Here is a 24,783-nt window from a genome sequence, read left to right as displayed (position 1 = left end):
TCAAAACTTCTACACAGAATTTTGACCTTTGACTTCTTTGACCTTTGACCTTGATTTTTTTTACCTATATTGTACATTGGCTACAAAATGCTACTCCTTCGCCATTTCTAACCCGATTTCGATTCCGTATGCTTTATGTGATGGCACTAGGTGAGGGCTTCAAAACTTCTTCATAGAATTTTGACCTTTGACTTCTTTGACCTTTGACCTTCATCTTTTTACCTATATTGTACATTTTGCTACTAAATGCTACTTCCGGCGGGGACATATATTACGCACCGCGTAATTTCTACTTTTCCTTGTTTTTTTTGCTTTTGTTTTGTTTTGTTTTGTTTGTTTTTTTTGTTTGTTTGTTGGGGTTCCCCAACGTGGATAACTATGTGCCTTAGATGATATGCAAGATGATGTGTAAGCAAACATGCATTGCAGTGATGTGTACATGTAAACATGCTTAATTGATCAAAACCTTTTGTTCATCTTGCAACCTGCACAGAGGCCACTTCAGTGTCCATATAATGTTCATCCTTTCTATCTAGGTGATAACATACCTGCATACAGTGATGAACTGTGAGAAGTTAGGAATCAAGACATGTCTGGTAGTGGCTCCTCTCAACACTGTTCTCAACTGGCAGGATGAGTTCCAGAAGTGGCTAGGTGAACTGGATGACTGTATGGAAGTGAGTTCCTTTACAACTGTCACTGATGCTTTTACTTCAGTCAGTAGTCAAATGAGTATGTTAAGAATGTACATGTAGACATAAACATTCTTAGTTGTTAAGATTTTTCAAAAATTAGAGTATCTTGATGAAGAAGAAAACACAGCAAATTTACTTATTTACATACCTTTAGCAATGTGTTCTCACTGTCCTATGACCACCATCTAGATGCATGTACTTTCCTCCTTTCCTCCTATGTTTATGAAATCCAGTTTTTCTTTCTTTCTTTCTTTAAAGTTGAGGCGTCAATACTCATCTCGTATAATGTGAATGTGACTTCTAGTAGAGGTGACGTGATAGCACAGAACACAAGGGAAGCTGCCATCCATCCTCTTCACATGTGCAAAAAATGCTTGTTTAAAACTTCCTTGTTTTTATAGTAATCACTTGTGTCGCGGGTAAACTTACCAGTAGTAGAGAAAATCACAGAACAGCCAAGCAAATGATAGAGATGTTTTCAGAGAACTGATAGTGTTTTGTCTTGTAACAGGTATATGAAATGAGTACAGTCAAGAACAACTGGGCTCGGGCAGACCTCCTAAACAGGTGGTTTAACGATGGTGGTGTGATGATCATGGGTTACTCCATGTACCGCAACCTGTCCCTCCTGACTCATGTGCGCAACAAGAAGCAAAAGGCAACATTCCGCAAGACTCTTGTAGAACCAGGTATGCAGTGGCTATCAAACCTTATGAAATCTTGACTCCATTGACAAGCGAATCATATTTTGGGATCAATTTATTTTTTGTTCTATGTAACTTGTAATGAAAAGGTATATGCCAATTGTCAGTTGTATGGTTACAGACAACTATTACACACTTCTTAGATATTGTAGGATGTCATACATTTTGACATTCCAGCAAGCATTAACATATTTCATTTCTGATCTGTAGATTTTATGTGTGCTGTTTTTCTTACTTTAGTGTATTCATGATAAATCATAATCTTCCGAGGTCCCAGTTGGGATTGTCTTAAATTATGATTCAAACATTGATATTACAGGGTGTGTACAGTTCTAGTTGAGATGAGGATTTAGCTTTTAACATTTTGCGAGATATTCAGAAACCACTCTATGAGATGTCAAAGAGCATGCAACTCTTATGGGGTATCACAAGTTCATTTGATGAAAATCGGTTTTGAAATGGCTGAGATATCCAAAAATGAGGTGAAACAAAGAGATCCTAATAATAGGTGTGGCTTGTCGCCTTTTATTATTATCACTTTTTTGGATATCTCAGCCATTTGAAAACCTATTTTCATCAAATGAACATTGAATAATACGTAAAATTACATGCTTTTTCATATTTCATAAGAGGTTTCTCCTCATCTCACTTATTAATGTTGTAAACCTGAATCCCCACCTCAACCAGTACTGTACATTCCCTTTAACCCTATTTTAACTGGGCTATTTGAGACCAAGTTTTTACTGGGGGGGTCAAATTCCTTCAGATCTCGGCCGCCTATCGCGCAATCGCCGCAAAATTTTGCCTGAACATAGAGCTGGATGTCAACTACAAGATTACATGGTCATACAATGGAAAAATGTTGATTTTATATTTTTTGATACATTGATTATGCAAATATACGCATTAAATCATATTTTCATCTATAACTCCATCAAAAAGAATGAAGGATTGCTAAATTTTTGTGTCAAGAGTTCCTCAAGACACATCAAACAATTTTCTTGTATAAAAATAGTGCAATAAAAATCAGTTTCTTTTGTTTTTTATTGTTTTGTTAATTTCTTATGTATATTATTGTTTTTTGACCTTTTGTTTTGATTTGATTTGATTTGATTTATTCACAAAATGCATATACATACATTATTCACAAGAAATATGCACATAGTTTGTACATGAAACATATTTCACATTTTGTCTGGATCGTCATAAGCTATGAAAAGCTTGACTGGGACGTCGAGTATGGATAACGTGCACATTATTATGTACATAAACATCATTCAAAGAAATGTCTTATGCGCGTTCAATTTGTTCATAGATAGGAAGATGAGAGAAGGAGAGAAAAGTGAGAGGAAGAGATAAGGAGAGGGATACTCTACATCATGGTAGTTAAAGGTATACAAGATTGACAATTCTGGTAACAACTAACATAGAAAGACTCGCTGCTATTATGTACGTAGTGTACGTATGACAAAATAAACCTGTGAACCTGGGGCAAGACAGCAGGCAAGAACCATGCAAATGGTATTGTTAAAACATATTTGCAAAGAAGGGTATTCTTTAAACATATTTGCAAAGAAGGGTATTCTTTGCTAGTCTTCTAAAAGTATGCTTTGATTGGCACCGTCGCACTCCATGAGAAAGAGAATTCCAGATTCCAGATTTTCTATTGTTTTTTGCCAAAATTTGTTGCAGACACTTTTTCAAGCTTATCTACATTAAAATTGATTAATTTCAATGTTCAAAAGTTGAAATAATTTTATTTATATCAATTAAACAACAATTTGCATTGGATTTGCACACAAAATCATGAATTTGAGCTGTTTTTGGGTTGACATGCATATGCAAAACATTGCGTAACTTCAGAATGGTGTACCCGGACGTCGCAAATTTGGTCTCAAAATATGCAGGAGACTTCAATGAAAAAAGTCATGAAACGACATGGCAAAATCTTTGTGCGTTGCGGAATCGTGGCGCGAAATGTCGAGGGGGGTCAATTTTGACCCCCCCCCCCCCCCCCCCCCCAGTTAAAATAGGGTTAAATCAGCTGGTGTCTCAGAGATGCCAATTGTCTTGGTAGGGGAAATATTTATGCAGTTTTGAATTGAGAGGGAGTGAGAACAGTTGGTATGTAGTACTGATACTTCAAGTGTGATGGTCTCTTAAGATCTTTGTTGTCTTCTTCCCTCCTAAACACATCACCGCACTCCTTGCAGGACCACAGATTGTTGTGTGTGACGAGGGTCACATGCTGAAGAATGACAACTCAGCAATCTCCAAAGCTATGAATAGCATTCACACTAAGAGGAGGATATGTCTGACTGGAACACCACTGCAAAACAACCTCATAGAATGTAAGATAATCTATGAAACTGTTTCTTTTTTTTTTCTTCTGTTTTTGCTGTTGCATGATCAAACAATATATTTTTCAGATCAACTCCAATCTTGAGGTATAAGTTTTCACTTTGTCTTCCCGTGGTTCAATCGTCTTTTTCATTTTGCTATAAGGTAAAGAAGATGAAAATATTCTAAACCTATTTCCATACGAGTGTTCCTAAGTCTTCTGAGCACACTGTCAACAGTAACATGTGATAACTCATCTGTGATTTTGTTTTTGTCGAGCCCACCGGAGGTGAGGGGAGACTATTTAAGGGATCGCCTGCGGCGTCCGTCCATCGTCCGTCCGTCGTCTGTCCGTAACGCTATAAAAACTTGAATAACTCTGTACTCTGGGCTTCAATTTGAATCAAACTTGGAGGGAAGAGTGGTCATACAAAGTTTTACCTTTTACCAAGTATGAAGATCACCTCAAGGTTAAAGGTCACAGGCAGGGGTCAATCAACTTTTAGGGCCCAGTGTTAAAGGGTGTGTACAGTTCTGGTTGAGGTGAGGGTTTAGCTTTTAACGTTTTGCGAGATATTCAGAAACCACTCTATGAGATGTCAAAGAGCATGCAGTTCTAAGGGGTATCAAAAGTTCATTTTGATGAAAATCTGTTTTGAAATGGCTGAGATATCCCAAAACAAGGTTAAACAAAGAGATCCTAATAGAAGGTGTGGCCTGTCGCCTTTTATTAGCTCACCTGAGCCAAAGGCTCAAGTGAGCTATTGCGATCGCCCTTCGTCCGGCGTCCGTCGTGCGTCGTGCGTCGTCCGTCGTGCGTCGTCCGTCGTGCGTCGTCCGTCGTGCGTAAACTTTTACATTTTTATCTTCTTCTTGAAAACCCCAAGACCGATTTTCATCAAACTTGGCAGGTAGCATCCCTAGGGGGTTAGGAACTCAATTTGTTAAAATGGGCACCATGCCCCACCCAGGGGGCCCCCAGGGGGGCCCAAACCCCCCAAAATTAAGGAATCTGTAAAAATCTTCTTCTCTAGAACCAGAAGTGATAGAGCTAAGTTAATACTATGAGTTAGTACATTGATGACTGTAGTTTCAAGTTTGTTCATGGCAGAATCAGGGGTGCCCCCCTTGGGACCTAGGGGAGGGGGGTGGGGAGGGGTCCTAATGGGGCCTAAATTATACATTTTCATCTTCTTCTTGAGAACCCCATGACCAATTTTCACCAAACTTGGCAGGTAGTATCCCTAGGGTGTTAGGATCTCAATTTGTTAAAATGGGCACCATGCCCCACCCAGGGGCCCCAGCGGGGCCAAACCCCCCAAAATGAAGGAATCTTTAAAAATCTTCTCTAGAATCAGAAGTTATAGAGCTAAGATAATACTATGAGTGAGTACATTAATGACTGTAGTTTCAAGTTTGTTCATAGCAAATCCAGGGGTGCCCCTCTTGGGGGCAGGGGGGGGGGGGGTTGGGAAGGTCCAAATGGGGGCCTGAATTGTACATTTTCATCTTCTTCCTGAAAACCTCATGATGGATTTTCGTCAAACTTGGCAGGTAGCATCCCTAGGGGGTCAGGATCTCAATTTATCAAAATGGGCACCATGCCCCACCCAGAGGGCCCCAGGGGGCCCCCAATCCCCCCAAATGAAGGAATCTTTAAAAATTTCGGCCCTTATTGTACATTTTCATCTACTTGAGAAGCCTGGTCAAATTTTAGTAGAGCTGTGAATAATTTAGATTAGTGACTGCGTGAAAGGTGAACTTGCGATACTCAGGTGAGCGCTAGACCCGCGGGTCTCTTGTTATTATTACTTTTCGGGATATCTCAGCCATTTGAAAACCAATTTTCATCAAATAAACGTTGAATCATTCTTAAGTTACATGCTCTTTCATATTTCATAAGAGGGTTCTCATCATCTCACTTAGGAATGTTATAAACCTGAATCCCCACCTCAACCAGTGCTGTACAGTCCCTTTGAGTTTTTAGGGCACGTTTCGATTATGGGCCTTAACTTTTGATCCGTAAGTGTATTTGTGACCAAACTTGGATGGTAGATGTCCCTTGGGAAGTTTATGGTCACCACAAGGTCAAAGGTCACAGACCGGGATCAATGAACTTTTAGGGCCCAATGTTAAGTTTTTAGGGCACGTTTCGATTATGGGTCATAACTTTTGATCCATAAGTCTGTTTGTGACTAAACTTGGATGGTAAATGTCCCTCGGGGAGTTGATGGTCACCACAAGGTCAAAGGTCACAGGGAGGGGTCAATGAACTTTTAGGGCCCAATGTTAAGTTTTTAGGGTGCGTTTCGATTATGGACCATAACTTTTGATCCGTAAGTCTATTTGTGACCAAATATGGATGGTAGATGCACCTTAAGGAGTTGATGGTCACCACAAGGTCAAAGGTCACAGGCAGGGGTCAATTAACTTTTAGGGCCCAATGTACTGTGCATTTAATTATGACTCCTAACTTTTGATCCATAAGTCCATTTGTGAACAAGATTTTAAAAAAAGGTGTTCTACGTTTGTGGCCGAGACACATTACGGCACTTGCCTTGTTTTTTTTTTTAATCATAGCGTTACTCTATTTGTGTGTTCAGATATCAGAGGAATTATCTTCCCCGTCAAAATGTGTGCATACATCACGCAGGGAATGGTGGGGGGAAAAAAAGGGGGGAAAAAAAGGACATGCACAATTTTTTTCATTTTGATTTTTACCATTTGAACATGGGGGACTGTTTAGCACTGAATGCAGACTAAAATTACAGTTCACTTCTCTGGTATGCACACGTTTATGCTTTGTTGTACAAAACAATGGGTCTGATTGCTTGTGTTCTGATGAAGCCATGCCTGTACCAACCAGAAAATGTAAATGTCTGAAATTCATCTTACTGGACCAAGTCTTTAAAAATAGTTGCCTCAAAAGTTGCACTTTGTACTCTAAACAGTAGCTGTCCAATGTGTAGCCACCTACTTTGTGCAAGATCAAATTTAAGAATGCAGTCCCACTGTGTTGTAATTATACAAGTCGTGTGCTTTTTATAGCATGGTACCAGCTAATGACAGCATTATGACATATCTTCAAGTGGAGAATGTAAAGTTATTTTAATTTTCACTCCAGACCACTGTATGGTGAACTTTGTGAAACCCAATCTACTTGGTACTATGAGGGAGTTCAAGAATCGTTTTGTGAATCCCATCACAAACGGACAGCACAGTGACTCCACTCTTCGGGATGTCAAGATCATGAAAAGGAGAGCTCATGTTCTTCACAACCTTCTCTCTGGATGTGTCCAGGTTTGCCACCATTTACTTCTGGTCTTCATTTCTGGCCAAAATACTGTAAAACTAGAAATGTTTGCAGCATGAAATTCTTACAAATTGGAGCTGACAGCCTTTTTTGCAGGTATTTTTGCGGGTATCTTTGTTCCTAACAGAATTCACAAGAAAAATTTAATGCAAGAGAAAATTGCTGATTTTATAGTAAACTGCATACCAGTTATGTGTAGTCCCACACATCTATTTTTCGTACATGGGGGATGGAGTAAGTAAGTTCAACTAAAAAAGGTGTGGGTCATGTACCTTTTTACATGCACAAATTGCTTTGATATTAAAGACTAGTTAAGACAGTTTGGTTTATTAGTGCAAAGACATACCAGGGGTGAGACTAAATGTTACATCAAGATTTATTTCACATGTACACTTCTCTGATTATGGATTTTTTTTTTTATTAAAGTGTAATCAACATCCATAAGGCTTAAAAATCCATAATCCATGAGTATTGATAGTGATAATTGGTAGAGAGATTAAGGGGTACATTGCCTCTGCATGCCTTCAGGGTTTGCTTTAAGATTTCACGATGGATGCCCAGGCCTCTGAACCACACAGTCAATTTTCCACATTGCCTGGTGTAAATGTTTGCTGTTGACCACTCTTCTCATCTTTGGCTGTTGAACATTGTACTCACACAGAGAAAGGACTACTCAGCGCTAACCAAGTTCCTGCCGCCCAAACACGAGTTCGTCGTCAGCATCAGACTGACACCCGTCCAGATCAAACTGTATGAACATTACCTGAACAATTTGTCAGGACGCAAAGAGGATGGCTCCAAGACACAGACCACCAGTCTCTTTGCTGACTACCAGGTCCTGATGAATGTCTGGACACATCCTAGACTCCTACAGCTAGCCACCGCTAGGGAGGACAGAGCAGTGAGTGAAATAGTCCATAATGGGACTGATTAAAGCAAAGAGGCATTCATAGTTTCTCTTTTTTTTAAACTTATGATTGCATAGGTGAATAAAGGGTAGATTAAAGACTGCTAGTAGGGTAGATTAAAGACTGCTAGTAATGCAGCCAGTTCACCCTTTCCCCAGGAGAATTTGACTAAACATTTGTATGAAATGACACAATGTGAATCAATGAGAGAATAATCATTGCACATACCCTTGTAATTGCTTTTGGGTTTCTTGTTTGTTTGTTTTTTGTTTGTTTGGTTTTTTTTTTTTTTTTTTTTTGGGGGGGTTGTTTTCTTGGTTTGTTTGTTTGTTTGTTTGTTTTTGGGTTGTTATGGGTTTTTTTTTTGGGGGGGGGGGGTTTAACAGTCTTTGCCTTATGGATCTGAGATGCTTTCCATATTGTATGTGTTCAGCAGTTACTTGGTCTGACAGAAGTTCATTTGATATCTGTGAGAGACTGCTGTTTCATGTTTCCTCAGATAACAGGTGTATGACTTCTTGTAAAATGATAACTGTTTATCTCGTCTATCATTGCACATGTTTGTTTTCACTCACTAAAAGGCTGCTAAGCGTGAGATGGATAACTTCGTCACATCAGATGAATATGATGATGAGGAGGACAGTGTGAAAGAATTTGTGATATCATCAGACAGTGATCTGGAAGATCCCTGGAAGTCATCTAGGAAGAAGAGGGGAAAGGATTCTATCAAGTCAGAGAGGTAAGACTTTTTTAGTTCCTGAAAGTTTGCAGGACTGACATGCCTTTATCAAACAAAGCGGTACTGCCTGCAGTGTGCATGCTGAGATCATGCAGTTTTGCGAGCTCCTGCCTTAAAAAAAAAAAAAAAAAAAAAAACACTTTCTGTCCTTTGGTCTTGAATTCACTGTAAAGTCATGTTTCATGTAGCTTTGATCATGTTAGCTGGTACCTGAAAGACCTGTTTATATGGTATTTTCAATATCAGCAAAGATGATGCTGTGGTCTAGGGTTAGGATTAGGGGTTTTGCTCTGCTAGAAAAGAGTGAAACACAGCTAAGCAGTCATCAACTCATTTTTGTGTTGTGGGTAAAGTTCTTAGCTTTTCGTAGACTTCTGGAATTAATTACATGTTTTTCAAAACATTCTTCCTTGGCAGACCAAACCTGGCTTAGAGTGTAAATTGAACTCATGATTGCCACTGTATTGCACCCATGTCCATTATGTTTGCTGGTTTGTGTTTGTTCCTATGTGAGTATGCTGAAGCTTTGTCAGTGTTCTATGCTTTACCTATTTGGCATTAGTGTTTATCATCTGTGTCAGAGAAGGGATTGGCAAATATGCTTCCTGCAGATTAGTACCAAACTGAAACTGAAAACATTCTTCAGCTGTGACTCTGGTTTATGTTAGTGTAAGACGATAAAACAACTACCTGTGCAAAAGCAGTGTACGAAGCTTTATCATCTGTAGATATTGCCTTCTGTGCTCCAACATGAGAGAGAGAGAAAGAAGAAGAAGAAGTCTAATTCGTGAGACAGCTACCCTAAGGAAAGAAACCACTCTCTTGGAGCACTTTCCTTTGTGAAGTATAATGTAAAGTCTTGTAATACTGTATACGCTATAATTTTCGCATACATAAATTTTCACGAATTGCCGCTGTCACACATTTTCGCGAGTGGTCAAATTCGCGATTGGGGGACCAGAGAAAAAGAAAGTGTGAATTTTCAACTTACTAGCAAATAAGAATGATACTAGTGATACACTGCATGAAAAAAAGAACTTACCAAACTCTGCGAACTAGTAAGTTGGAATTCAACATTTTTGAAGTCCATCACGCTAGATTCTGACGAGTGGTATGAGGGGTACGAGTAAATTCAGCGGCAACCAGCTGGAGCATACGAAGCCCTGGCCCCGACAGTTGACAGGAAGCGGCATGCAAACGCAAGAGCTAGTACTAGTAACGTTACATGTATCAACGGTGACACGCCGCGCGTTTGTAACGTTGTGGCGTAATGGATTGGCTCTCTACAGTATTCTTAAGTAGACGTGGACGTGCTCTATGTACATAAACAAGCTTAGCCAGTATGGTCTGTTCGGTAAGCCGTGACATGGTACTGAAATGTTCGTATCATCAAGGCAAGGGATTCATTTTGGAAGGTAATATTTTCGCGTGTTGTTAATTTCGCGAAGCTCCCGACTCGCGAAATTCGCGAAAATAAAACCCCCGCAAAATATATAGCGTATATACAGTATGTATGACTCTTTGGGTACTGTGAAATAGCAAATTAAGTGTTTCTTATGACTTCTACTGTGATGTCTGGGGAAAAGGGGGGAATGTGGCATGTAGTGGTAGATGCTTCACCTGAAATCTTAGGAACATCTAGTAACATTGATACTGCAGAAAATATAAAAGTATGGTGTAGTAAAGGATGATCATAGTTCTTTCTTAATTCATGATTCACAGCAGTTCTCCAAGGTCGAGTAGGTCAAGGTCAAGAGGAGCCAATGATGATGGTAGCCAAAGTTCCGATGAGAATGAAGACGATCAGGATAATCACAACTCTGACAGCAGTGTGGAGGTAGTCAAGACATGGAATACAAGGAGTAGGGCCAAGGAATCTGGTCTCTCAGGTAAAGGTGTCTCACTGGGTCTAGGGCAATCACCCCCTGGGCAATTACCCGGACCCTTCCCCTGACCCTAATCCTAATCCTAATCCTAATCCTAATCCTAATCCTGAACCTAATCCTAACCCTAACCCAAACTCTATACCCTAAACCTAAACCAACCCTTACCCTAACCCTAATCTTTACTCTAACCTTATCACTCGCCAGAGTTTAGCCAGGGGGTAATTGCCCTGGGGGGGGGGGGGGGGGGGGGAATTGCCCTGATACAATCTCACCAATCTCCCTATCTCTCTCTTTCTACAATGTTTGTAGCTGGGAAGGAAAATAATTTTTTATGCCTCCGCCACGAAGTGGTGCCGGAGGCATTATGTTTTCGGGTTGTCCGTCCGTACGTCCGTCCGTACGTCCGTCCGTCCGCTTTCGTTTACGCGATAACTTGCGTAATATTTACTGGAATTTTACCAAACTTGGTCCAAGTATGAAGTATGATGGGGCAATTATTTGATTAGATTTTGGGTGAAAATGGCTAAAGGTCAAAGGTCAAAGGTCAAGGTCAAATCATGAAATTGTATCCGTTTACGCGATAACTCAAGACTGGATAGAGAAAATTTCACCAAACTTTGTTGGAGGATGATGTATAATGGGACAATTACTTGATTAGTTTTTCAGTGAAATCGGACGGAGGTCAAAGGTCAAAGATCAAGGTCAAATCCTAAAATTTATCTTTTTACGTGATAACTCAAAACTGGATGAAGCAGCTTTCACCAAACTTGGTCCAAGGATGATGTATGATAGGACAATTAGTTGTGTAGATTTTAGTGACATTGGCAAGAGGTCAAAGGTCAAACAGTCAAGGTCAAATGCTACAAATGTTGCAATTTCCCCAATGCCCAAAGGTATTTTCTTGAAACTTGGTGTGGACATGTACTACTGCGTAGAGATTCTCCAGAGAGAGTTTCATGTCATAAGGTCAAAGGTCAAAAGGTCAAAGGTTAGATGAAAATGTTGCAATATCACTTTTCTTGCAAATGGTTCAATGTATCTTCGTGGAACTTGGTACATACGCATGTACTGACTGGCAGGGATTATCTATGAAATTTAGGGGTCATGGGTCAATAATCAGGGGGTCAAAGGTCAAGGTCATCTCAAAATTTTACTATTTCCCTCATATACTAGTATATGCAATGCTTGCATTATTAGTTTCAAAACTTAATACATGCATTACCTAATGGAGATTCTCTGGGAAATTTCCAGCCAGAAGGTCAAAGGTTAAGGGTCAAAGGCCAGGTTTCAATGCCCCCCCCCCCCCCCAAAAAAAAAAAAAAAAAAAAAAATCCATTTTGTACCGTCATTACACTTTTTCTTCATACCTTGGAAATTACTCAATGCATAAAAAAGGTCTGTCAGAATTCAAGTTAAAATTCTCAATTCCCCATATATGTGTACTTGCACTCAAAAAATTAAAGGAAACCCAGTTCAAGACATTTCTGAAAAACCTGTCATTTCAATATTTTGCCAGTTATGTGAAACTGTCATGGATCACACATTGTGAAGACATTGTACTATACGCCTATTGGGAGAATCATGCATTATGGCGGAGGCATCAGTCGCCATAGCGACATTTCTAGTTGAAATTTGTCAATGTTCTTTCATATTATTACACACTGCTATGATAAATCAATTTGTCACATTTGTCATAGTCTTCTAAATGAGAAAGACAGTGAAAACTCTTTATTTTCATTATTGTATTCTTTCTTTTTATTTCTTGTGAGCAGATACAGCAAATATTGATATCTCACCCACTTTAGCTTCCTGTGTATCAAAACTTGTACAGTTTCCAACTAATACCATGATTAAAGCCAACTTCTGTTCACTGTAACAGAGGGAGCATCAACTTCTGCAGAAGTGTACATTCCTCCGGAGCCAGTCAAGTCTCATGAGTGGTATTCAGACTTCATCAAGGAGGACGATGAACACAATATAGAGCTGAGTGGAAAGCTGATCCTTCTCTTTGAAATCCTTCGTATGGCTGAGAGTATGGGAGAGAAAGTGTAAGTACCTTCTGAAATATTCTTTCTCTTGTTAAAGTAAATTTGCCGTGCATAAAAGACTTGTGACTATTGGCAGTGAACTTCTGTCCACTAAAACAAAGAGAGGCTATGACAGTATTATGATAAAATACAGCAAATATTGATCAAGTTTTGACCATCATCTGGGTACCACAGACTGACTAACATGGTCGAATGTCTACATCTCTGGTATAATCCACCTTGGTTCACTACTGGACAGAAATTACCTTATTAATTTTTTTTTAAATAAAAAAAAAAACCTCTGTCAAATGCTATTTCTCTCTCAAAGTCAGTTCCAGACTATTTGTAATTCAGAAAATGATGCACTCAGAAACAACAGTATTAAGCACCTTTTAAGTGTTACATATTGTTGTTATTATTGTTATTGTTAGAATATATGAGAAAATGTGGTTATTGACTTTTGATTGAAATCAAAGAGATTTTTTTGGTTTTTTTTTAAATTTTGGCTCCAAAGAGTAGTACTGGTAATTAGTAATATTTGACAAACTAAACAAGAGCATTAAAGGGGAATGAAACCTAACTGTATATGTGAATAGAGGGAATTCAGCATTACTGTACAGCTGTTATTTTCGCGTACAGATATTTTTGCAAATGAGGAGGTCACAGACATTTTCAGGAATGAGGAGGTCACAGACATTTTCAGAAGATGTTGTTTTCTTGATTTGACAGTGAGGCTATTGTAAGTGCACTAATGCCTGTCTGTTCATGATATTTTCATGCGTTGGTAAATTTGCAGCCCAACAGTGATTCACAAAAATTAAACCCTGGCGAAAATGACAGCTTTAACAGTATCAGTAGAACTCATCAGTGAAAATTTTAGGAAAATAGGGCAATCCATTGAAGTGTTAGGGTTTTTTTTTTTTTTTTTTTTGGTTTTTTTTTTTTTTTGGGGGGGTGCTCCCATCGCAGGATAAGAAGACTACAACACTTTGTGACGTCACATGTAGAAAATGATATGAAGAAAATTCGACAGATTTTCACTTTTCTAGCATATAATGAAAGAGCAGTTGACTCACTTCTCTCAGAAAACAAGGAGAATAATATTAGCCTTAAAGTATGTCAGTAACAAGTCAGTAGTAGTAGTTGTAGGGGTAGTAGTATGGGTAGTATTACCATTATTTTCATTGCCCTCACTAGCCTTGTCTTCAGCCAGAGTTTGTTATCACTGGACATGATAGAGGAGATGCTAGCCCACTTGGATGAGAAAGCTGAGGAGGAGAGGGCCAATGGAGAACAGGACCTTGAAAACCAGGTAGGAATGTAACTCTGATTCTACCATGGTATCAGTCTACTGCAGGACTGCACAACTAGTCAGCCGCTTCCAACCAGTTTAGATGGAGGAGTTATTGGTTTTTTGATTGATTGCTATTAGTGTATGAAGTATTAATTGGACTATGTGGCAAGTGAGATTGTTTTTCAATAGACCACTCTTGATTCTCACTTAACCTATATAGTATTATTGAATGTAATGGCATGTGTGTCTGGCAACCAAGTTTAGATGCTTTTGATTGTAATGGTTTAGATATTGTAGATGTACACATTTGCCCCCCCCCCCCCCCCCCAACAAAAAAATAAATATATAAATCATAATCATAATCATCATAATAATAATCATAATAATATAGAGTTCAGAAGGGTTAGATATGACTTTTCTGTTATTATACACTACCTATTTCAACCTAATTTTCTGCAGGTCTGTGCTATGAAATAATTTTTCAATTAAAAAAGAATCCATTCAAGGTATTACCTAGCCATCAGTCACCCACCACCATTAAGTTTCAAATTTACCATTTAGGAAAGTTTATATATGCCATGTGGATACTCAATACTCTGAGATAATTGTGCAGTTGTGACAAAACTTCAGTCGTGTTACGTCCTGTTGTCATCCCACTGTTGTCACTCAACACGTGATTTTACCTTCTGCTTCTTTTCTTTCCATCTGTGACGTAGATTGGTGGCATAGGGTCATGGGTCAAAGGTGAAGATTACTTCAGGATGGATGGCTCCACTCCAGCTCACCTCAGACAAAGATGGTCTGAAATCTTCAATGATCTCGAGAATATCCGGTGAGTGCCTAGCTCTGCTGTAGCAGGGTTTTCTGTAACAGCCATTGTATGGAAGTACCAATGCAAGAGGCCGAAAATCTGCGTAGACAGGAGCTTGGAGCAAAATAATGATTATAGTAATCTTTATAGATGACAAATATTTAATTGTATCAGTTTTAGGTGTGTGACAGATGGCCGTACCACCAATCAAATACGAAATGTCAAAGAATGATACAGTATGTTCTGGGTGACTGGCAGCATTACCTGTAGTTCCAATTTAGTGCCAAAGTGTAATATCACTGAGGTATTGCTCCCCTATTAAAATACCAAATATTGAACATGTCTAGAACATGTTGTGTTTCGGATCCAAGGACATTACTAGAGAGTTTCTGGAGAGATAGAGAGAAAAAAAAGAGTGATAAATGAGAATGCTTATGCTGTGAGATGAATTCAGTGAAGAAATGAGTTGCACCTGATTGGTAGATGTCATACTGCATGTGTGCCATTGTTCATGTGAAATCATTCTGAAAATGAAACATACTTGTGAATACATTTTTGCCCAACAGAGCAAGGCTGTTCTTGATCTCCACCAAGGCAGGCTCCTTGGGTATCAACTTAGTGGCTGCTAATCGTGTCATAATCTTTGATGCCAACTGGAATCCAAGCCATGATGTCCAGTCCATTTTCAGAGTCTACCGATTTGGCCAGACGAGGTCCTCCTTCATCTACAGATTTATCGCACAGGTTAGGAAGTCCAGTCCCTGTCACTTTATTCAGTTCAAACTTTTACCCCAAATATATCCTTCCATTTATGAATTGTGAATGTGTTACTGAGAGGAATGTTACATTGAAACAAAACAAAAAATCTGTGCAAGACATGATTTTGAAGTGCCCGGCAGTAGAACAGCACTTTCTCTTTTTTTTTTACTTCAGCTCAAGGTATTTACTCATGTTCTTTTTATGTTTTATCTTCCTGTTTTGTACAGGGAACCATGGAGGAGAAGATCTATGACCGACAGGTAACCTAACTCATGTCTTTCTTACCAAACATGCCTTGTGACACTTGAATCCCAGTTTGAAAATTATTCTTGCAATCACTCTATCCAAATCCATTGCTATCATTTTTAAACTATTAGAAACAGAGTGATAGACCCACTGCACATTCACATTCACAATCTTTATGCATAATGTGGGATACAAATGTCACAGACTATGTAAGTTACATTTGATTAAGCCTTTTTTTTTTTTTTTTTTAAGCATTTGATTAATGGAGTTCTAGCTCGCAATAATGTATTGGTCCTGCATGTCATTATTCCATGCATGTAGATTGACATGCTAATCTCTTACTTATTCTGTGATGATGTTTTTAATCCCCCCCCCCCCCCCAGATTTGGAAATCTCATGCCTAGGACAAGACCTTAAAATGTCTCTTGTCTAGTGATACACTAGGTAACTCCTTGTAAGAGCTTTCCATACAAAAACCAAGAATTAGATCCTTTACCAGATCTTCCCGATCTCTCCTGTAGGTGATCAAACAAGCATTGGCTCAGAGGGTTGTTGATGAACACCAAATTGAGCGCCACTTCACATCAGCTGATCTCTCAGAACTGTACAACTTCACTCCAGACAGGTTGGATGACCCCAATCGACCGGAGCAACCTACCCCAGTCCTACCCAAGGTTTATATCAAGCTTCTTTGTCCTTTCTGAAATATACAATGAGTGCTGTTCATGTAGTCGCTTTGACTTGCATTTTCAAACTTGAAGTTATCTGGATCCCCAATGTCATGTAGATGAGTGTGCAGAGATTGCTTTGTTGCAGCAATACACAAAACATCTTGATAAGTAGAGTTTGCCCTGTCCCTTATTATGTGTACATTGACAGGAGTTTAACTGTTGATAAGTGGAAAGCTGACAAGAGCCCAATGTTGAGTAGAAGGAAAGGTGGTGAAAGACATGTAAGATTTGGAACAATGCAGCATCTCTACGTTGTATATATATCCAATAAAATCATTATACATAGATGACTCCTATTGTGGTTAGACAAGTCTGCAGGACCAGCAGTTTACTTTTGTTATATCAACATTTTATTAACATCAAATAGTAAAGTCCATTAAGATGTGTAGATGATAATTTTGGGACCTGAATGTTTTCGTTATGTAACAACAATGTCATTATGATCGTGTTTGTTGCAGTGAGAGTGCTCTGTACCTGCACTTTAGAACTACCTCATACAGTGAGAGGTGAGAGATGATGATTTTCCATATGTTGCTAGAATGTTTGGATGGTTGGTTGTTTTCAGTTGACAATGCAGATATTGTGGTAGAGTGAAACTCAGCAGGGTCAATATTTTCAATTCTTTTGTGTACACGGCTACTTCATGGCTCATTCTTTGATGACATCCCAGTGGAATAAATGAGAACACCGTGTATTGAAAACATGACATTATTGTGATACAGGACTATGTGTTGGCTGAGCTACTGAAGCACAAGAGGGATGTGATCGTCAAGTACCACGAACACGACTCCCTCCTGGAGAACATAGAAGAAGAGGAGCTGACAGAAGAGGAGCGAAAGGCAGCCTGGTCTGACTACGATGCAGAGAAGAATGGTCAGATCCCCAACCTTGGCATGATGCGCAGTTTTGATCCCCAGGATATGGAGGTAGGACATGGAGACATTCTTGATGTGTTCACTGTACATAGTGTTCGTAAGGTTTTTACTATACCGTAGCTACCGTACTCCGACATCTGTTACACGTGGTACGAAATACTTTTGTTCATTGTAACCTTCTTTAAAATGCTATAGCTGATTTATCCATTATTTCTAGGACACATGCTGTGTGGAGAGGATTTGAATCAATAGTAACTGCAGTTAATGAAAACTACTGGTTACCATTGCTTGCAAAGTTACACCAAAATTTTAACCCTAATCAGGCTGGGCTTTTTTGGCTATGCTATATCTGGGGGGGACGGATACCGCCCCCCCTTCAGTTCTCGCCTATGGAACGCGCGATTGCGCCGAAAATCGGCACACGCGACGCCCGCGACGTATTCTATCAAAATGTATGGTTGCTTTCTCCGAAAAATTTTTCTTATATTTTATATTAATTAATTATTGTAATTTATGCATAAAATCAGTTTTGGGCTCTAAATCACTTATTAGTGCTCCAATTAAGCTAATTTCTTTTTTAAAATGTTTCTTGTATCATTCTTCTGAGACATAGGATAAAAAAAAATCTGTATCGAAATTAATTTCTTATGTATAGTTTTTTGAATTTCTTATGTATTTCTTTGTTTTTTGACCTTTTGTTTTTGTTTGTTTTTTGGCCAAAATTTGTCACAGACATTTTTCTAAGCATTATTATGCTAAAATAAATTAATTTCAGCCATTCTAATTGAAGATATGAATTTTTATGTGAATTAATTGAAAAAACACAATTTGCGTTGGATTTGTACACAAAATCACGTTTTGGAGCAATTTTGGGGTTGACAAATTTTTTTCAAACGGGCGTCGCGTCAAAACGGTACGCGAGGGCGCAACAATTTGGGTCTCAAAAGTTGCGCGATACTTGAAAGAAAAAAGTCATGAAACATCGCGGCGGGAGCTTATCGCGTTGCGAAGATATTGCGCGAAACGTCGAGGGGGGGGGAGGCCGGATTCCGCACCCCCCCAGCCTGATTAGGGTTAAAGTTACCATAGTTTTATGCAATGGGGCCATGGTATCTCGGTATGGCAATGCTTCACAGCTGTTTCTCAATTATTGGATCTACTTCATGCTCAGGGGAGACCCATATCCGCAAAGCCTTTCATTATATCATGTCACATTACGCCCATATGCAGAGAATCTACAAGGAGGGAGAGTCCATTTTGCGCATGGGGGAAATGATGCTGAACTATCCAGGCCAGTCCACGTCTGTGAGTGGCGGTGGAAACCCCTTGCTGCCAATGGGAGGACCCGGGGTGTCTGTGAATCATGTGAGAACCTTCATACTTACTAATAATTTTGTTCTTTTGATACAGATCCTTGACACAGTTTTCTCTCTTCTTCCCCCCCCCCCCCATCCCTCTTTGTGCTCATTTTCTCTCCCTCCTTTTTCTTTATCTCCTTTCTATCTCTGTCCTCTTTCCTCTCAGGGAGAATGATGGAACTAATGATTCATTAAGCAATAATTATGCTATTGAAGCTGAGATATGTTTTCGTTTTGAATATGTTTGGTAATGTCAGTAAAGGTCTCGATGTATTCATATAAAACTCATGAATAATAAGCATAGCATGAAGACTTCATGTATGTATGTGTTCAAATATCTCTACAGATACAGCGTGTGTTAGAGATGCAGAGTCTATACCGTGCCCAGATTCAGCACCAGCAGCGCCAACAGCAGCTGCAAAGAGAGCATCGGTTACAGCAACAGCGACTTCTGATGCTACAACAGGCAGGCCAGCTCTCCAGCTCATCTCTAAGTGGACCAGGCAGTGTTGGCATGAGACAACTACAACATATTGCCCAGTATCAGCAACAGCAACGTATGTTGCAAAATCAACGGCTGCAGCAACAGCAGCAACAGCAGCAACAGCAGCAACAACAACAGGCCCAGGCATCTGGTACTTCCAAGCTAGAGAAGGCCCTTCGGGAGAGCCTTAGCAAGAAGTGAATTGTCCCAATCCTTTACAAAGGTTTATCAGTAACTATAGAGGTAACCCACAAAGAGCTGCAGTCTAAGTCCCATCATTTAGAAACTATATTATAATGGTATGGGTATGAGAGGATGTGTGTGGGGGAGGGTCGAGAATTAATGTAATGGACATACAGATGTCCTCATCTAATATGAGGTAAAGATAACAGTACCTGAAGCAGTAGAAGTTGAATGATACTAGACACTGATGAGGGAAGTTGGCAGCTTCAAGAGATGATAATTTTCATCTTATATCCTCAGTATAATGGTTTAATGTAAACACAGTCCTGCATGTAAAAGATTGTTGTCTTATGACTGCACTTGCTGTTCCAAATTTTCCTCTTAGCACCCCAGTAAATTTATTACTGAACAGATCCCAGTAAGTTTTATTACTGAACAGTTTGCGTAGATTTTGTGCAATTGAGTTCTAATCAAGAGTGGAAGCAAATATGTCTCCACAGTACCACTTGATGTACAGTAATTGACTGCCTAGAGTGTGAATGCTGATAAGAATATCAAAAAAGAAAGAGAAATAGACGAAGCTGCGTGAGACGTAGAATTGTCTAGATGTAGTTCCACTTACAGTAAAATATGTATTTATATACACAAAGAAAGAGGTATGCTCTATAATTTAATGCACACTAAGGTCACCGTTGAAGGAGTGGTGAGTGTTGTTACCTGCTGATGTATTCAGGTCGACTTAGACATGTGACATTGACAAATTCCTGTTCCTCTGTAAATAGAATGTTGAAGAGAAAAATGATTTCTGTTAAGTCTTAACTAGAAGATTCCAAAAATCAAGCTAGTATTGCCTTTGTCTCCATGCAGATTGATTGTATTTTTGCCAAAAGATTTGTGACTTGGTAGCAGTACAAAGTTCTGAGAAAGAGACTCCTCTTGAAAATCTGTTTGATGATATATTGCTAGTTTGCATGTAGTGCATTAGATAGATATGCGTAGTTTAAGTTATGTTTGGTAGACATTCCTGGGTACTGATGCTGTTTATATGCGTCAGAACACACAATGCAAAATAAATCCCTGTGTGTCAGAGGCATTAAAGAAAGTGACTTGTAAATTAAAGATGGATGATTTTGCCACAGATTGTAATGATGTAGGAAAACATGGCTTAGTGGCCCACACTGAAGCTACAATTCTTGGTGCTCACATGGTTTATGAAAGCTTATAGAGATAATGTAGCTCTGAATTGTTACCTTGTTACCATTGGTAATCCTATTTCAAGTCACAGTAGACTCAATATCTTGTTCAAAATTCTCTTTCCTGATTGGATGGAAGTAGGAAGTGGTCAGCCTTCCTCGACAACCCCTCTCCCTCAAGGCTCGTTTCCATACACCCATTGTTAAACAATGTTGTCAGTATTTTCTTACAACTCAATTCCTGGCAACATACTGACATTCTGTTAATGTAATTATGAAGGCATCTCACTCTTCAGTGTGCTTGCTACAAATTGCTCAATGTTATCAAGAATGATATTTAAATGACTATCCAAGTACTTTGTGTGATGTTATTCCCAGTATGAATCGCAATTTGCACTTGTTCAACAAAGTGATTGAAGATTTGGAGCTGTTGTGGCACAAATTGAATGGAACGAGTCTCAAATTTTTATGGCTCTTGGTTTGAGTCTGCTGGCAGCAGCAGTTGTGCTCTTAGGCAAGGCACTGTACCCACACTACCCTATCCCATTAAGGGACTTCAAACTGTTTCCTGGTAGCTTGCTTATAAGCATTCAAGTGCTTCCCTAGTAGCCTCATAAAATGATTTCAAATACAAGGACAAGAAGGTGATGAAAGTAGATACAGAACAAGCTTGATGTTTGTAATGAGCCACTGTAATATATTTGCATTATAAATCAATACCTTGAATTTGAAACCAGCCAATACATGAATGATCATCATATACTAATTAGACACAGATTACATGCTTCCTTGCTAGGCTGATGTGCTGGTCTTGCAGGTTTCATCTGCTGCCCTGAAACGGTCACCAGGTGACAATGAATGGTTTCTGGCAAGTAACACCTGTCACATTTTGTTACAAAGGGTGAATTTGCAAACTGGTCTAGTGCTTTGTAATCCACTGGTGTGTGTTTGTAGTTGTAGCTTCCATAACCAGAGTTTTACTTAAGACATTGTCAACATCCAGCCTTCTGCAGACATAATATACAAATTATGTGTGACAAAATTATGTTTTTGTCATTTCCAACTGGGAGGATTGTGATTTTCTTGTTAATTGCATCATGATGGTGTTGTACGCAGTTTCTTAAATTGTTCTCACATGTTTACAGGTGCATTTTGCATTTATAGTTGTTAAGTTACTACTTGTGTCATGACACAGTTAAAACTTAAAGAGAATCCAAAATGAACTGCATTGTACATTTGTAAGCATGCTGGTTGTAGGATGTTAGACCAAGTATGTTGTAAGCAAAACGTAGTAAGGCAAACATGGCATAGAGAAATGCATGGCAAGAAAGGATATGCAAGGTGATGAATTTGATACATGCCTGAACTAAGTTGTATACTAGTAATTGATTATGGAACAGTATGTGAGTGTGTAGAATTTCTGACCCTAACCCTACCCCATCTGTCAAGATGTCAATCCAACAAGGCTTGAAAGTAATCGTTCCTTTGTAAAGCACAAACTATTCCAAGAAGTGCACATTGTACTTACATTGAGGTTACAATCCACAGTGTGTTCCCTGTAGATGGAACGAATGGAGGTTATAAGGTTATCACTGCATTGCAATGTAGCCAAATTGTTTCTCTACTCTTGTACTAAACTCCTTCACTACCCATCATGGTGATATACACACAGTACATGAAGAGCCGAGGCCCGTAACATGTTCTTGTGGATACACATGTCATTGAGCACAATGACCAAGCAAATTGTGCACTGTTACTGTGTGTGCTCTACACAGATTGCCACGTCTTGGCAAACTGTAATGAGAAGTGCAAAGTGCAATGGTTCCAATTTCCATGGCAACATGTTCTGCTGTGTGCACCAGACAAATGTATTGCAGCCTCGGTAGTGAATTGCAAATGTGAGAATGAAACAAGATGGTGAACATTACCAGGTGAAGATTACAAGGTGAGGGTTATCAGGTGAAGGTTATCGGGTGATGGTTATCAGGTGATGGTTACCAGTTGATGGTTACAAGGTGAAGGTTATCAGGTGAGGGTTGCCAGGTGAGGGTTACCAGGTGATGGTTGCCAGGTGATGGTTACCAGGTGAGGGTTACCACTCATAACCCCCTACTTCTTATTCTCCAGTGATCTGTTACACCTTCATAATGCCTAACATGGAAGACTAGAAAAGATTGCTTGGTGCAACCATTGGACACAGAACATTGTTAGCACCATTAACCTTGTGCAATTAGCTGTGTTACAAGCTGTGTTTAGGGGTTTGCTATTGTATTGTAAAACCAGAAATTTTTGTGTGCATTAATCTTTGCGAAGAGCCATGATTTGCCAAAGTAGAATGGCCATGAAAGTTTTTGACTACACAGTGCATTGAATTGCTATACGTGTATATCATCATGAGGGAAATGATGATGAACATCTTCTGTACTATACATCGTGTTTGACAAGTTGTTCATGTTTTATGCTGCAAATGTTTCTGGTTTTACAGTAATTCCTCTTGAAAATTTGAGACTCAACAGAGACTCGGGTGGTGAACACTGGGCGTAAATATAACTCACCAGACGAATGGTCTTGAATTGTTTATTTATTGTTGGGCTATTATTACATGTAGGATGTAGGCAAAAAGACCAATTCCTTGCCAAGATACATATAGCTAATGTGAATGTGTACATTTGGAATTTCATCAGAACATGTTTGTAATACTCTTGCTCTCAGTCCGCTACAATGAAAGGAAATGTATAGACAACATGGCAGCAGGTATAGTTTTGATCAGATGATCACGTTTGGTCAAAATGCTGCTTAATTTTACCAGTATAGTTGCATTATATCACTTACGAAAATTTTTCAGGCTGTATCTTATTTTGTTCATCCTATTAAATGCATACCAGCCAGTAATACTGTATGTAGAAAATTCAACTGCTGAGTAAGCTTTCAATTTTGTTAGTTTGTGTAGTTTTGCCAAAGCAAGTGACACAAAAGATGTGTAAAATATGATACTGTAAGTTAGAGACAACCATCGATTTTGGTACATGTATTACAAATGTCATTACATGTGTTTTGTCAGTTTAGATTGAAGCAGACACTGAATTTCATCTCAGAATTCCCCATTAATGTGTGGAGTGATGGTCCTATAATTCCTCCTGGACTGGGAGGAGTATGTCACTGTAGATACTGTGTGCATCATGTGAGCATGAAGCATGTAAAGCAGCGTCAGTGAATAGCAATGTGCAGTGTGCAGATTATCTCAAGGCAGCTAGTGACTACCAGCAAATCTCCTTTGTTTGGTACACTTGTTAAATGGTGTGTACACACTTCATTTTATCTGCACTCAAGACAGTGAATGTTATTTTTAATTAGATGTGTCTTAAGCTTGGGAAGAGATTGTGTAGGTTTGATGTTTAGGGGCCACCTTTGTATTGGCTTTGTGTGAATGTGAACCGGTTTCTTAACGTTATCCATCTTAATTTATTTTTCCCCATTATGTTGCTTTTCTGGACCACAAGGCCTCATGCAGTATTTTAAGAAAAGTTTTATGTAAGTTTTGTGTATGTCAGTAACAAACAAAAAAATTAAATAAATAAGCAAGTGATGTAACACTTAAAATTGAGCTCTTGTTATTATTTCTGTCATTATGTACAGTAAACCCTGCTTTAGTCGGCATTGAATATCAAGTCAACAAATGGTATAAGACAACACAATGAAAAAAGTCCCTATTTTTTTTCTTTCTTGAATGAAGTTGTTGATTTCTGTGTCAATTAACATTCACAAGGTTTAGTGTAAGTGTCTTGTGCAACAAATACTCTTCTTTTGGTGGGTGATATGAAAGACTTGTCATCGAAGTCAGTGCTTTTCTTGTCATTAAGTGCCCAAACATGAAATTTGCTTTCATTTTCCTGGAACATTCTATCAGTATTTTGTTGCATAATTTGTTTGAATTTCTCTAGAAAAAGTCCTCCCTGTATATTTTCAGACTGGCTTTTTCAAGTGGATTCGTATAAACACGAGTACACACATTTCACAAGTGAGATGACTGTGCTGAGGAATTGTTGGTTTGTTCATGGTTGCACATAATGATGCAATCTACACTGATGAAAGAGATCAAGTGCACTCAATGACCCCGTTTACAGCGAGTGAAAAGGACTGGCTCAGCTCAGGCTTGGCCCAGCCCTGCACTGTAAACGGGGTCAGTGTGTGCATCGTATACTGTATACACCATATTATTTCACGAGTCTAATTTTCA

General features: G+C 39.0%; 1 protein-coding gene across 3 annotated transcripts in view; it reads left to right on the top strand.

Moving 5' to 3' along the window:
- LOC140235110 (uncharacterized) overlaps positions 1 to 24,442 on the top strand; it is a 50,013-nt gene extending 25,571 nt beyond the window's left edge. For all 3 annotated transcript variants that reach the window (XM_072315147.1, XM_072315149.1, XM_072315146.1), the window contains exons 11-26: positions 537 to 677; positions 1,207 to 1,384; positions 3,613 to 3,750; positions 6,864 to 7,039; positions 7,714 to 7,953; positions 8,542 to 8,699; positions 10,422 to 10,588; positions 12,465 to 12,633; positions 13,810 to 13,924; positions 14,623 to 14,738; positions 15,284 to 15,461; positions 15,704 to 15,736; positions 16,244 to 16,396; positions 17,176 to 17,379; positions 18,559 to 18,693; positions 19,033 to 24,442. In XM_072315147.1, coding sequence (XP_072171248.1) covers positions 537 to 677; positions 1,207 to 1,384; positions 3,613 to 3,750; positions 6,864 to 7,039; positions 7,714 to 7,953; positions 8,542 to 8,699; positions 10,422 to 10,588; positions 12,465 to 12,633; positions 13,810 to 13,924; positions 14,623 to 14,738; positions 15,284 to 15,461; positions 15,704 to 15,736; positions 16,244 to 16,396; positions 17,176 to 17,379; positions 18,559 to 18,693; positions 19,033 to 19,371 — 2,640 coding nt within the window. In that variant the 3' untranslated portion in view covers positions 19,372 to 24,442. The remainder of the gene's footprint in view (positions 1 to 536; positions 678 to 1,206; positions 1,385 to 3,612; positions 3,751 to 6,863; positions 7,040 to 7,713; positions 7,954 to 8,541; positions 8,700 to 10,421; positions 10,589 to 12,464; positions 12,634 to 13,809; positions 13,925 to 14,622; positions 14,739 to 15,283; positions 15,462 to 15,703; positions 15,737 to 16,243; positions 16,397 to 17,175; positions 17,380 to 18,558; positions 18,694 to 19,032) is intronic.
- The last annotated feature ends 341 nt before the right edge of the window (positions 24,443 to 24,783 follow it).

The sequence above is a fragment of the Diadema setosum genome, chromosome 11 (genome assembly GCF_964275005.1).
Source record: "Diadema setosum chromosome 11, eeDiaSeto1, whole genome shotgun sequence".
NCBI classification, from domain to species: Eukaryota; Metazoa; Echinodermata; class Echinoidea; order Diadematoida; family Diadematidae; genus Diadema; species Diadema setosum.
The sequence above is the reverse complement of the archived record's forward strand: the minus strand, read 5'-3'. Positions and strand labels throughout refer to the sequence as shown.